General features: G+C 42.9%; 1 protein-coding gene across 1 annotated transcript in view; it reads right to left on the minus strand.

The window, feature by feature from the left end:
- Positions 1-14,429, minus strand: part of LOC120045774 (diacylglycerol kinase zeta-like) — a 119,721-nt gene extending 105,292 nt beyond the window's left edge. Inside the window, exon 1 of the mRNA XM_038990736.1 lies at positions 13,756-14,429. Within this exon, the coding sequence (XP_038846664.1) occupies positions 13,756-14,006 (251 nt within the window). The 5' untranslated portion in view covers positions 14,007-14,429. The remainder of the gene's footprint in view (positions 1-13,755) is intronic.
- Between the last annotated feature and the right edge of the window lie 1,513 nt (positions 14,430-15,942).

The following is a 15,942-nucleotide window of genomic DNA, read 5'->3' on the forward strand; positions in this document are numbered from 1 at the left end:
ACGCCAAACACGCTGTCTGCCATCTGCGCTGTACAGTTGAACCCGGGATTCATCCGTGAAGAACACCCTTCTTTAGCGTGCCAGTGGCCATCGAAGGTGAGATTTTGCCCACTGAAGAAGTTGGTTACGACGCTGAACTGCAGTCAGGTCAAGATCCTGGTGAGGACAACGAGCACACAGCTTCCCGGAGACGGTTTCTGACAGTTCATCAGCTGTCCGGGTGGCTGGTCTCAGACGATCCCGCAGGTGAAGAAGCCGAATGTGGAGGTCCTGGGATGGCATGGTCACACGTGGTCTGTGGTTGGGAGGCTAGTTGAGAGGCTAGTTGGATATACTGCCAAATTCTGTAAAATGACATTGGTAGAGAAATGAACATTAAATTCTCTGACAACAGCTCTGGTGTATATTCCTACCATCAGCATGCCAATTACACACTCCCTCAAAACATCTGTGGCATTGTAGAGTGGCCTTTTATTGTCCCCAGCACAAGGTGCACCTGTGTACTGATCATGCCGTTTAATCAGCTTCTTGAGATGCCACACCCGTCAGGTGGATCTTGGCAAAGTAGGAATGCTCACTAACAGGGATGTAAACAAAATGTGTGCAATTTTAGAGAAATAAGCTTTTTGTGCGTATGGAATTTTCTGGGGTGTTATATTTCAGCTCATTAAATATTGGATCAACACTTTACATGTTGCGTTTATATATTTTTGTTCAGTGTATATTAGAGATGGTCTGTCACATACTATTGTCAGCATGAAACACAGTAGCTCTTCGTAACGTGTAGTTGTCCATGGCATAGCAACTGACATAATCCCTTATTCTCGGAGCTTTCTACCATCAGACGTTACCATCAGAAAAATTTCATGGGGATGTGTTACGAAAGACCTTATGCTACTTCAACTGAAGTGTCAGAGCTGTTTAAGTGTGTGAAGCTCAGGGCTGCAGGATATTTATATGCCGGCTTCTTGAGAAACGCTGACTGAATTTTATAGGGGGTTAAAGTGAGGAACCATGAGATAGGTTAGCAGTCACATAGACCACAGAGAGATAGCTGCATTGAGCCAAGTGCCACTCAGACCCCTGCTGCGAAAAGAAATACCAGTCTGAACTCTCTGACTCCCTCTCTGACTGTACGGTGCTGTGCATTCAAGCCCTACTGCCAGAGGGGTTTAGAAATGGATCGATTATTTGTTGTTGAGTCACTGACCTTAGAGTCACGTCAGGCTCTCGGTCTGTGAACTGACATTCTGCCATGTGCCACTTTTAGCAGTTTATCAAACCTTTCGAGACAAGACACAGTGTTCTGTTTTAGTTGAGTGGCTGTATGGTTCTGCTTTTAGTACAGTACAGAGCTAACTTCTCTTTGGGTTGATGCGGCAGTGCGTGGGAGGCAAAGTTCAAACTCACACCGCCACCAGGCTGATTTTAACACCAGCAAGGAATGCAGACATGTACATGGTGGTAGATATCACGTGTAATGAATCCCTTTGATGAAATGTATTACGGGTGACAGAAAATCCACCAACATTGCGAAATTACTGAATTAATACATGCAGCACACACACACGTGTAGATGATCAAAGATGAGATGACGTGGGAAGGTGGAGTGATGCCTGTCCTGCAGGATGGCTCTCCATTCTGTTTCTCTGTACAGTCTCTTTGGTTAGCTAGACATGATACACGCGCGTTTTGGCCTAGACTTTCATCTCTATTTGGCCAATTTCAGCCGACCAAAGGGTTCTGCTCTGTCTCTTATGTTCTCCTGATGAAAGAGAATCACTCTCCCTCCCTTTTCTACCCCACTCCATGTCTACCTGTTCCTCTCTCTCATTATTGGCCCTGTGCATTTATACACAGACTCATTTAGTCTGAAAAAAAAAAGATAAGGCCTTGAAGTACTTAAAACCTACACATTTTAAATGCACAGTGCATGTCTGGTTTAAAAGCACAGGTGACCATTGTCACTCAACAAATTAACACTTCAGGGCCACTTCAGGATATTTCATGTCTTTCAAACTATATCCACTAGAGGGGATTGTAATATCCTCTCCACCCATGGACAAACAAGCTTCGGCAATGACAACGACCATAGGTGCTGGCAAGAAAGCCCAAACAGAACTGGGACCACGCTAAGGTGTGTGGGGGGTCACCAATTTCATGATAGGATAAGACCCTACATGTGTCATCTTGTTTCCGAGAGAATCTTGAATAAAAATGTCCCATATTTTGTTGAATACGAAGGGCCATGCTGCCAATCAATGTTCCATATTAGAACACTCCGAGCTCTCTTGTACTATTCCAATCCAATCAGCAAGAACTAAACTACACTCTGCCATACCCAAATCTTTCAATAGGCCTAGCTCATTACATTCCAGTTGCAGCCAATGACCTGCTGAAGCAGAACAAGCAGCAGACTGGATCACCCACCTAGTGAGCAGAACAAATCTGATAATCAGACCCATCACCAAAAGGACCGGCAATTTCCAACATAGTTCATGGAAGAAAATAACACATGGCCCTAAAACATGGCTGTGTGTAGCCTCCATCATTTTGGTCTAACACACCTCTCCTATTAGAAAGTGTCTCTTTCTGTCACCTTTGAAGGACATTGACGAAAGCCGAAGCGTCAAGCTTTTAATAGTTGCTTCGATTTTTTTTAAAGTGTGTTTTTAATGGTGAGCGAACGCTGCACCTTTTCCTTTTCAAGGATCTTCCTGTCAAACCCTCATCTCCATGGTCACGAATAAACCAATCCACTTTGTCTGAGGCAGACTTCCGTCTCTCAGATTGGCAATTGCTTTTACCTGTCAACCAGACTCGGTCTCATCAGGCGTCTCGGCGTCCTGGGGCGCTGCAAGCTGGGTCCTGATCGAAGGCCAGCGATCTGACCCAGCGGCACATTAACCTCCCACTGAGTCCAACACTTACTGTTATGTGACAACTTCTTCAGTGGCAGAGAGGACCAGAGAGACACAACACCTTACTGAACACCACCAGGTGCAAGTCTTCAATAAAGTGGTACATTACAAGTGGTGGGTAAGTATGCTGTACGGCAGCTGAAAGAACATTACGCAGAATAAGTAACTGGGTGGGATGTGTAATGCATGAGGCGAGACCGCACTTTGGAGGGTGAAACTATAGCAGTAGAGAAATCTGCCGAGTCGGAGTTATACGGCGGAATATCCCTGAGACTTTCTAATGAGGAGCTGAACCACAGCTGCTTCCTACCTGGGCACATTACGTCAACGCTTCACATAGAAAGGACATTTTTCCTAGAACAACCCAGAGCTTCCTAGTCCTGCAGAAAAACACTGTAAAGACAACTTATAAAAACAGATGGATTCATCATTTATTGATCCCTTTGTGGAGGAGGGGAAACGAGACGATGACCGATTTCTGTTTGAAGAGTGAAACGGTCTCAAAATTAAGTCAACGCTTCATGTTCCAAGTCTTTTATGTTTCCTCAACCAGCCAAACCTACAGAGCTGGTATTCTATAAAGCTTGGAGGTTGTAGATCTGGATATGCAGCTACATCGATTAAGACTTGTACAAACTGTCTACTGCGAATGCAATGTCCTAAACACAGTCGATAACACCCGAAGACGGCGCTTCAGTGCAGTTACAGCAGCCGCCTGTGATTCATCTGCCATTAGAACAGAACTGAGATGGATGCCCAGAAAAATCGGGTTCATTGGTAGAAAAACACAGAACACTTGCTAGGACAACGCTTCATGTAATTCACTGTAGTCTAATCCTGAGAGCAGAGAGAGATACTACGGCTGTTTCACTAAAGTCAGTTGTTCTGTGATTATTTCTCCGTAGTGTACTCACTGTGCCGACAATACAAAAACATCCCCTCAAGGTAAACCTGGACCTCTGCCAAGAATGGGTGTTCCGTGTGTGGGCACGCTTCAGCAGCTAGGCCTTTTCTCTCTCTCCACTCACCTATCCAAATGAGAGTTGTGCAGTCAAAACTGAAGCCCACTCAGCAGTGGGGTTTGAGAGTGTGCCCACGCTCTCTCTATCCTCATCCCTTTCTGGTTTCATTTCAGGCAGCACGGGATAGGGTGGTCATACAGTAGAACTGACATGTTCTTATACACAGTAGGCCAGTAGGTATCTTTAGGACAGAGGCATGAGACCATTAGGTGTGATATTAAAGTTTCCCCAAATGCTAGGGCGGTCTGACACGACAGGTACATCTCTATTATAAGAAACCTGGAAGAATGACTGATCGATCTGCCATGGTTCAGTGACAGCAGTGCAAACCAGATGGGCTCTCCTGTCACTCACTGATATTGTAGATTTAGTAATAATCAAATGTCATTTGTCAAATGCGCCGAATACAACAGGTGCAGACCTTACAGTGAAATGCTTATTTACAAGCCCTTAACACTTATTTTTCTTAACTGCATTGTTGGTTAAGTAAAAAAATAGATAAGTAAAAAGATAATAAAAAAATTATCAAAGAGGAGCAGTAAAAAAAACAATTGTGAGGCTATATACAGGGTAATCGGTACAGAATCAATGTGCGGGGGCACCGGTTAGTTGAGGTAATTGAAGTAATATGTACAGTTGAAATCGGAAGTTTACATACACCTTAGCCAAATAAATTTAAACTACGTTTTTTACAATTCCTGACATTTAATCCTAGTAAAAATTCCCTGTCTTACGTCAGTTAGGATCACCACTTTATTTTGAGAGTGTGAAATGTCAGAATAATAGTAGAGAGAATGATTTATTTCAGCTTTAATGTCTTTCATCACATTCCCAGTGGGTCAGAAGTTTATATACACTAATTTAGTATTTGGTAGCATTGCCTTTAAATTGTTTAACTTGTGTCAAACTCACATCAACACCATTCACATTCTCAAAATAAAAGTGGTGATCCTAACTGACCTAAAACAGGGAATTTTTACTAGGATTAAATGTCAGGAATTGTGAAAAACTTAGTTTAAATTTATTTGGCTAAGGTGTATGTAAACTTCCGACTTCAACTGTACATATTACCTCAATTACCTCAACTAACCGGTGCCCCCGCACATTGACTCGGGTAGCCTTCCACAAGCTTCCCACAATAAGTTGGGTGAATTTTGGCCCATTCCTCCTGACAGAGCTGGTGTAACTGAGTCAGGTTTGTAGGCATCCTTGATCGCACATGCTTTTTCACTCTGCCCACAAATTTTCTATAGGATTGTGATGGCCACTCCAATATCCTGACTTTGTTGTCCTTAAGCCATTTTGCCACATCGGTCCTCCTTTTCTTGTAGTCCACAATCATCTCCTTTGTCTTTATCACGTTGAGAGAGAGGTTGTTATCCTGGCACCACACGGCCAGGTCTCTGACCTCCTCCCTACCACTGTTGTGTCATCGGCAAACTTAATGACGGTGTTGGAGTCGTGCCTGGCCCTGCAGTCCTGAGTGAACAGGGAGTACAGGAGGGGACTGAGCACACACCCGAGGGGCCCCCGTGTTGAGGATCAGCGTGACAGATGTGTTATTACCTACCCTTACCTCCTGCGGCCATTCAGAAAGTCCAGGATCCAGTTGCAGAGGGAGTCCCAGGATCCTTAGCTTAGTGATGAGCTTTGAGGGCGCTATGATCTTGAACGCTGAGCTGTAGTCAATGAATAGCATTCTCACATAGGTGTTCCTTTTATCTAGGTGGGAAAGGGCAGTGTGGAGTGCAATAGAGACGGCATCATCTGTGGATCTGTTGGGGCGGTATGCAATTTGGAGTGGGTCTAGGGTTTCTGGGATAATGGTGTTGATGTGAGCCATGACCAGCCTTTCAAAGCACTTCATGGCTACAGATTTCTGTGCTACGGGTCTGTAGTCATTTAGGCAGGTTGCCTTAGTGTTCTTGGGCACAGGGACTATGGTGGTGTGCTTGAAACATGTTGGCATTACAGACTCGGACAGGGAGAGGTTGAAAATGTCAGTGAAGACACTTGCCAGTTGGTCAGCGCATGCTCAGAGTACACGTCCTGGTAAGCCGTCTGGCCCTGCGAACTTGTGAATGTTGACCTGTTTAAAGGTCTTACTCACATCGGCTACGAAGAACATGATCACACAGTCGTCCGGAACAGTTGATGCTCTCATGCATGTTTCAGTGTTACTTTCCTCGAAACGAGAATAGAAGTCATTTAGCTCGTCTGGTAGGCTCATGTCACTGGGTAGCACTGTGCTTCCCTTTGTGGTCTGTAAAAGTTTGCAAGCCCTGCCACATCCGATGAGCATTGGAGTCAGTGTAGTACGAGTCCTGTATTGACACTTTGCCTGTTTGACGGTTCGTCGGGGGGCATAGCAGGATTTCATATAAGCTTCCGGGTTACAGTCCCGCTCCTTGAAAGCGGCAGCTCTACCCTTTAGCTCAAGGCGAATGTTGCCTGTAATCCATGGCTTCTGGTTGGAGTATGTATGTACAGTCACTGTCGGGACGACATCATCGATGCACTTATTGATGAAGCCAGTGACTGATGTGGTGTACTCCTCAATGCCATCGGAAGAATGCCGGAAGATATTCCAGTCTGTGCTAGAAAAACAGTCCTGTAGCTTAGCATCTGCTTCATCTGACCACTTTTTGACCACTAGGAACGCCGCCTCTGGATGAGCTTTTTCCTGTTTGCTTATGGCCATATACAGCTCATTGAGTGTGGTCTTAGTGCCAGCATTGGTTTGTGGTGGTAAATAGACAGCTACAAAGAATATAGATGAAAACTCTCTTGGTAAATAGTGTGATCTACAGCTTATCATGAGATACTCTACCTCAGGCGAGCAAAACCTAGAGACTTCCTTAAATCTCGTGCACCAGCTGTTTACAAATATACATAGACCGCCACCCCTTGTCTTACCAGAGGCTGCTGTTCTATCCTGCCGAAAAAGGGTAAAACCCACCAGCTGTATGTTATTTATGTCATCGTTCAGCCACGACTTGGTGAAACATAAGATATTACAGTTTTTAATGTCCCGTTGGTAGGAAATATACATGCTCGTAGTTCGTCTATTTTATTATCCAATGATTGTACGTTGGCTAATAGGACCAATGGTAAAGGCAGATTACACACTCGCCGTCGGATCCTTACAAGGCACCCAGACATACATCTCCGATATCTGTCTCTTTCTACTGCGAATGACGGGGATGAGGGCCTTGTCGGGTGTCTGGAGTGAGTAAATCCTTCGCGTCCAACTCGTTAAAGAAAAACAAAAAATCTTCTTCCAGTACGGGGTGAGTAACTGCTGTCCTGATATGTAGAAGCTCTTTTCGGTCATAAGAGACGGTGGCAGAAACATTATGTACAAAATAAGTTACAAATAACTCAAAAAAACACAATTGGTTAGGGGACCGTAAAATGGCAGCCCTCTCCTCCGGCGCCATTATCATAGCTAGACCTATAGAATAACTGCTGCACTAGATGCGATGTACTGCACTGAATGCTGCTCGACTACATCTACATTCAGAGCAGAATTTCAGCCAGAGGTGGGCCAACAGTCAAAGGTCAATTATCAGTTGCCAGGTAACATCAATAACAACATTTAACATAATCCACATGATCAGAGAACACACTCTCTCCCTCTCTTTTGTCTATCACATTTTTCTTGTTAATTTGAATGTTGATTCCCCATGGAGAAGCCGTACACTTCCCCCACACATTATTTACATTACAAATAAACCGCGTTGAACATCACATCACCTTTTTGTTCAACAGTAAAGAGTTGGAGAGGGCAGCACTCCGAAAAACAAAATGCTCTCTTAGCAGCTATGGAAAGGTGCAGAGGCAGCGAGAAGGAAATGGAAGGCCACATTGGCAGACCAGTTTGTCTCAATTAACGAACGCTCACAACCATTATCTTCTGGTGATCCTTATATCACTCTGAAGCCCATTGGTAGTGCATACTTTGGTGGTCCATATACATTTAGTCTTCTAGTCTTCTTTTGCCTCGATATTTCTCAGTCTCAATTTCTCTTCCTGAGGAAGCTGAGCTGTAACTCAGCTGGAGTGGTACAAAGCGGTACTCCGCTCCCCAGGCATATCTCACTTTTAACACAGGAAATGAGAGGCCAGTCAGTGAGTCCAAATTGAGTTGCTCAGTCTCTTCCTCTGCTCGTCGTTATTTGCACCCTGTCAAATTCTCGCCCAGACACACTTTCACCCTCTTCACATATGCTGCTGCTACTCTGTTTATTATCCATCCTGATTTCTTAGTCATTTTTTAACCCTACGTACATATACATTTGACATAATTTACCTCTACCTCGTACCCCTGCACATTGACTCGGTACTGATACTGCTTGTATATAGCCTCGTTATTGTTATTTTATTATGTTACTATTTCCTTTCTAATTTAGCAACTTTCTTACTCTGCATTGTTGGCGAAGGGCTCGTACGTTAGCATTTCACAGTAAAGTCTGCACTTGTTGTATCCGGCGCACATTTGACAGACACAATTTGATTCGATTGAATGGTGCATTGATTGCTTAGGCGCGTCATGACAACCGGACATCCTTTCATTGTCAGCTGTCATTTCCTTTTCAATTGTAGTCTGGGAGCGGCTGGCCTGAATACTCTCACATACCAACCTATCTAGTCCACAGCAAACAAAGCTCTGGCCTGAGTTGAGTCATTCATGATGAGGTTGAGAGTTGCATACCAGCTGCTCCCCAATGTTCTCTAAGAACTTTTGTTTCCACAGAGTAGTGTTTCCCAACCCTGGACAAGCAAACCTGATTCCACTTGTCAACTAATCATCAAGCCCTCAATGAGTTGAATGAGGTATTTGTCAAGAGCTACAACGAAACTGTGTACTGTTGGGGGTGCTCGAGAACCAGGGTTGGGAAACACTGCCATAGAGCAGGTATTGATTTTGAGCTTGAACAGACAATGGCCTGTTGCTTAAATATTATTACAGTATTAACTGGTCCTTTATGGCTGCAGACACTTCCTGGAAAACCAGATTACTTGACTGTGAGAAATAATAAATGACTCCCACAGACAGCCTTTGTAGAATCAGACAATTCAGAGCCCTGGCAGAATAAAATAGGCCACCGGAACCTTTCAAGCTTGTGTATTGAGTTGTGAGAGAGTCATGGTCAGAGAACAACAACCTGTGGTGGTCAGAGATATGTGACATACGTACCTCTGTCTAGCCCACACCTATTTTTCCGACACAGTTCTTTTGTTGTTTAAATAGAAATGTACCATGTTAGTAATGGTGTGCAGCATAATAATCACAAGTAATTTGCTAAATCTACACCTGCATTGCTTGCTGTTTGGGGTTTTAGGCTGGGTTTCTGTACAGCACTTTGAGATATCAGCTGATGAAACAAGGGCTTTCTAAATAGATTTGAATGCGGGTAATTACAAATAACTCTGTAGAGGAGGGTTTACGATCAGCATCCATTAGTGCCAGTGGTCGATGGGGAGTCCAGACGAGACAGTTCGTTCCCTTCATTAGAGAGGCTGTAGCCCTGCATCTCCCTCAATCAAACCACAAACAACCTTAACCAGAGAGTGTCAGTAGAGCCATAAGGACCTACCTTATAGGCGTACGACTCAGAGACAGAGGACCTAAAATGAGCTGAAATTAGCCTTGTCTGTTTGTTCAGTGTCAATACAGCCTTTTAAATTAGATTTTGTGTCAACACTGAGTGTCCCAAACTCAATGACGGGATGACAATTTCCTTAATCTTTATAACATGCAAAGACTCAGGAAAGGAGTACAAAGGGTATTATCTGTTTTTCTGAGAGGCCTGGTGGCTTTAATGTCATTATGCATTTCAATAGGACGTGTGGTGCACGTCGTCGTGCAGGCTTTACAGAGGGAGGCACAGCTGGTGCTGGCTCATTTCATTGAGGATGGATCTGGTCCGGTATTGGACGCGTATTATCTACGTAGGTCAACACTGTCTCCACAGAATACAATATATCATAGGTCTCTGCGAATCATCTGCAGGGCCGGTTGCACCAGTTGGGTGTAAAAAATGTGGTCTTAAATGTTAGGTCGTGCGTAGCTACGGGCACTAGCGGTTCTGGGGGGGGGGGGGGGGGGGGTCTTTTGCCTGCTAATGCCTGCAATGCAGTGAAGAAAACGATATGACAACAATAAAGTCTAATGTAACTGGCCCATCTAACAGTACAACTGGCCCCAGCTTCTCATTAAAAAAAATCCGCACAGTTTATTTGCATATACAGTAAGAGATCACCAAAGCTCTCCTCCATCAGACAATATAGTATGCCACAGGTTCCCTCTATTTAGTATCAAATTGAAGGGATGAATTTGTAACCTCTCAGTCATCCTTTACCCTTACTTACACTGCATGGCATCATTTATTTACCAGGTTAATCCCATTGAGATGAAATAGGTTTCTTTCCATTTGTCTGGGAAACTAGGACTAATTCATCCTAGTATAAAGATTGTGAGAAAACTTGGGACTTCAAATTTGCTGCCATTTGTGGATGTGTGCATTTTGTAACTTTTTGATTTCCCACAGTTTTAATCTGCTGGATAGAAGAGCATGCACTTGTCTGAGTCTGTGAGTCTGCTTCAAATAACAACCTATAACAATTCAGCATTCAGACAGCGGAATGCCTGGCGGTCCAAATGATCAGGACTGTTACTATAAAATCAGGGGTTGGGATTATTTTCTGAGATTATTTTCCAATCGTTTCGTTCTGAACAGAACCATAATTTTTTGTTGTTGCTCCATTCTACTGTTCCGACCAGCAAAATAAAGTTCTGAACCGGTTCGAACCCCCAAAAAAGTAATGGTTTATATCATTCCTTTCTAAATCACTGAAATATATATATATATATTGACATTTGGCTCGACATTAAATTACTTCACCATGCCATGGAGCGGCCAAGCTATACAGTTGATTACATGCATTGGACAGACAAGTGTAGGGTGCGAGATGCGACTGAAATTTTGCGGGTGGGAGAGAGCAAGAGAGGGTGGAGGAGGAGGCTTGAAGCACTGGGCATCTTGTTATGACATGCATTATATGAATTAGGCCCACAGAATTATACCTACGCAGGAGCGGCTTCTATGAAGGAACTTTTAATGTCTTTGAACTTCCGAGAGTTGGCTTACGTTGGACCAGAGCTAGCTAGCTAACAAGCTTATGTGTGCAGAGCAGCACTAGAATTAAAATAACACACGTCTTATCTTTTTGTAGTTAATAAATATAACGTGAAATGTGATAACTAGAGTATCCTTAACTAGCAGTAAAAAAAAGTGAATCCATTCTTCTCTAAAAATCTCTCTAATTTCTGAATCCCACTTGTAACATCAGTAAGCTACAGTAGCCTATACTTCGGAGGGGGATGGGCAGGTATATAGCCTACACACGCACTGGCAAAGATTTTCAGCTGGCAGGCAGACACTAGAATGTTTCCGAGTGACAGAGTGAGGACTATGCATAGGCGCTTTGTTGTGTTTTTTTGTGGGACTGGGGAAAAATTGCCAGGAACATAAAATAGCATTATTAATCAAAAACAAAACAAAAAAAGGTAGTTATCATTACTATGCAATTATACAACAGCTTTGGTGAATACTCGATTCTGATAGGCGGATGAGGGGGGCACAATTTTTTAGAATGGATGCACATAACATTTCGCAATAACTTATCTCCTTAACTGTCATCATTGTCCCCCTGCTGCAGGTGCTGTTTGGTCTTTAATAACATCTGAATCACACATGAGCTCACTACCCCAGGCCTTGTTGTTTGAGTCACTATATTGACGCTCTTAGTCACAGACACCAAGGAAAGAGATGGGTAATCTGTGTTTATGTAGCCAGACTGACATGGCCTCAGCCTCACTCACTGCCAGGCCAGTCTTAACCATCCAGCATCATCAGGCCTCTATGGACCAGCCAGTCAGCCAGTGGATGCAGCCAGCCCAGGGCTCTGCTCACTAAGCCCCTTTCATAAGTGCCTCTTATTTACAATGCAAAAAAACACTCCTGATCCCTTACTGCTGCAGCTGCTGCTTCTCCTTCCGTTACATAAGAGCCACGAACACATCACAGCATCCGCTGGCAGTGACAGACTCTCAATAACCAACACCCAGGGACCAGAGTCACATCATTCTACACAGCCTGCACAGAAAGAGTCCCTCGAATTCTTACATAAAACGAAAAAGATGGAATGTGAGTCAGTCAGGGGCACAGACAATTGTGCCATCCTCTACAATCAAGCTACAAATAGTTGGGATTGTGGAGAAGAAAAAAACTACACTAACAGTCTCATTGCAAACCAAATATTTTGTATGACGTGGTCTACTGGATGTTATACAATGACAGATTATATGCTGTATATCAGTCAAAACCATCCTGTATGCCAAATCCTGTACTGTAGCCAAATCCTATTTTTTCTATGTTTAGCTTTGGTGAACTAACACGCTCACATTACTCCCCTCCCCCCTTCTAGAACTGACTTTTCTGATTGCTACTTTATTGAGGGAAAATGTACTTACTGTGACTGTGATATGTGGTTGTCCCACCTAGCTATTTTAAGATGAATGCGCCAACTATAAGTCGCTCTGGAAAAGAGTGTATGCTAAATGCCTAACATGTAAAAATGTAACAGCGTGTGGTAGTAATGTCTGTGTGAATGTTTAATAAAACGTGTCCAAGGGTCATGTGTAAGGGGTCATGGTCAAAGGTCATTCTGTGAATCACTGCCTCATGTTGCTTGCTCTGTCATGTCATTCACTTGCACAGCAGACTGAGTTGCAACAAACAGGGTCAGGAAACAGTCAATAGCCTGCGGGCAGCCAGCCAAATTTACAACACTATAAACCAGCTGAAACAGCCCAGATTCTAATAAGCAGCAAGACGTGCAGTCCTAAAACCCTAGTCTGAGATTATGAAGGATGGCGTATTTAATCCAAAAACTCAGCAATTAATGGGGTGAGGTCTATGTTATGACTGAGGAGGACACAGAAGTATGTTTTCTTGATATCCCCATTCATGACATGAATGAGCATGTATTTACTATACACCATAGGACATCAGCAGGTGCTTTTAGTAATAATGATACCCATCAGTGTGGATAATGAACATTATGATGGCCTTGATGACAGATGTGATATTGCTTTTGCTATATGATGCTATAGTGGATTATGTAGCCTAATGATAACTTTAATGTAGGCCTATCTAGTAGATGAAGAACCATATTAAAATGGAGTGTCAGCTCACATGAACACATGTTGTCTTGCCTACAAATAGGCTACAGTAGCTGCCACACTAAGATAGTGATGGCTGCAGGGTGGGTATAATTTGTGGAACGTTCCAACAGGAATCTGTTCCAAAAACTTCGTAAATGACAAGGTTGTCAACAAACAACGCATACAAAGTTGTATAGCGGCAGAATGAGATACCAGGTAGGGAGTTTTCAGTTTTTCATTCACCACGTTTATTCCCTGAAAATGTCTGTCCTCACTCTGGTAGCCTATGGACAACTATCAAGAACAAGCTACGTGGTGAGTTGATGCCTATTCGTCAGCTAGTTGAATTGATCATGCTACTTTGTATGCGTTGTTTGTTGGCAACCTTGTACTTTTGTGACAGATTCCTGTTGGAACGTTCCACAAATTATACCCACCCATGGCTGCAGGTGATGTTTATTTTCACAAGTTGCAATTGAGAAAACTTCAGACATCTGGTAGCCAGTTGAAGTAGTTATATGAAATATCGTGCGGGTTTGGGATAGGAAGTGGGGATAAATTCAAAATGTACTAACGTTACCTGTATGATACCTGCTTCCTAATAGTGAGGAAGCAGGTATCCGCTGTCAATGCCCCCGCACCTTCCAACCGCGTTGACACTTTTCCTGGACAATCTCCCGTCTTGAAGACTGGACAAGGTGATACCATTTCGGGCAGGAAAACGTCCTCCTCCTCAGCCAGTTCTTCTAAGGTTGGTGGCACCAGTATCGCCGTGGGTGAATCCGTAGAGCTATGGACTATACGGTCCCCGGTATCCGGTGCCTCAGCCATCGACACCGTGCTGTGTAGTAACTGTGGAGCGCGGCAACCTAAAAAAAAAAAGCTTGTTTCCAACACTGGAAGTCCAAAGCAAAACTATGACTCGTCTTGTAATGTGACAAATATGGTTACAGATACTGACTTTGTTAGGCAGAATATACCTAGTTGTAGTCGCCAGTATTCACGCGAAGAAGGAAAACCTATAGGTTTACAGGGTCGTCACTAGTTACCACAGCCACAATATTATAAACTCCGCCTATTTTTTTTCTTCTTCTTAAACCTAACCTTAACCACACTTCTAAGCGTATGCTTAACCCTACGTTTAAATAAAGAACAAAAAGCTATTTTTTTGTTATATCATGAATTTTTACAATATAGCCAATTATGACTCTGCGGTTGTGATAACTAGTAGAACCCGGTTTTACTGCTGTGCGGCTCTCTCATGTCTCTGATCTCTGCGCGTAACCACACGTGGGGTAGTGAATAACGTTAGCGTGATCAAACAAAAGTGGAATATGCGGTTCGCCTTCAAAATAAATGTCCCGGATTGAAACTGATGCAAAGGGATGACAATAGTGGAATCATGACACAATTGTACAAAATAATGTTAAACAAAGTTGGAGTGTTGTTGTATAAATTATACAAAAGACAAAAAAAAGATTTCAGTTGAAATCACTGTGGATGTATAGTCAATAGTCCTGCAATAAGAGATTTGACACTAGCTGTGTTCTGTGAGTGTCACTGAGTAGGCTGATACCCTATTTAAAGCTGCAATATGTAACTTTTTGAGCGACCCCTTACAAAAAAAGATACAAGTAAATGTGCAGTAACTGCAGTCGACTGTGGCATTTTGGATGCTGTAATTGCAGAATAACTGCAGTTGAACTGCCGTTATACTGCACTGTAACTGCAATTACACAGCAAAATTACTGTAGTAAAAAAACTGTTCGTTTTTAGTGCACTCTGACTGCAATCTTTTTTCGTAATGGACATGACTAAATTCACATAGACCTGTGTGTAGGCAGATCTGCCATTCTCATTGAAAGCAAGTCTAAGAAGCTGTAGATCTGTTCTATGTGCTCTATTTCTATGCTTCCCGTTTTTACTTTCAGTGTTGTACACCAGCTTCAAACAGCTGAAAATACAATATTTTTGGCTATTGAAACGATATTTCACTGCAGTTTAGATGGTACAAGATTCTCTACATTTTCTATGCTTGTTTTGACACATAAACTGTAATTAGTCAAACTATTAGAATGTTTGCATTCAGGAAATCCTGGAGTCTATACATCCACAGTGCGATTTCAACAGATTTTTACTATTTGGTGTCAAATTAATTAACTATTGTCTTTCGTTAAATTGAAATAACAACATTCCAACCTGGCTTAGCATTATGTAGTACAATTGTGGCATGATTTAAATATTTGTATCAGTTTGCATCAGTTTCAATGGAGGACTTAGAAGGCAAACCTCCGATTCCACTATTGTTGCTCGTGCTTATGTTGTTCACAACACACTCGTCTCTCCCCTGGCTTCTGCATTCACGGGCGTCGGGCGGTACCTCTGTAAACTCTTTCTGAGAAAATAAAAATACTTCCAATCAAATAAAAGATTGGAGGTTAAACTGGAATTGTTCCAGCCTACTTTCTATTTTCCAGTGAACCAAACATGCAATTAGGCCTATAGGCTACTCTTCTTCAATTGGGTATGTTACCACATTGATCCATTGCATTGTTCACAGTTGGCCGTTTGCTTTTTTATTAGGAAGACTACGTCACTGTGGTGGCCTAACTCAAACAATACTTTGAAAAGGCCTGAGTGATGATTAACCTGTATAACCTTATGTTAGTCAACCATGGTATGCTACACACAATATAGCCTACTTTAAGCCATTTATCAAATCGTTCTTACAAAGGGCTGTAAAACTGGTTGTACTGGTTAATACAAT

The sequence above is a fragment of the Salvelinus namaycush genome, chromosome 1 (genome assembly GCF_016432855.1).
Source record: "Salvelinus namaycush isolate Seneca chromosome 1, SaNama_1.0, whole genome shotgun sequence".
Lineage (NCBI taxonomy): Eukaryota > Metazoa > Chordata > Actinopteri > Salmoniformes > Salmonidae > Salvelinus > Salvelinus namaycush.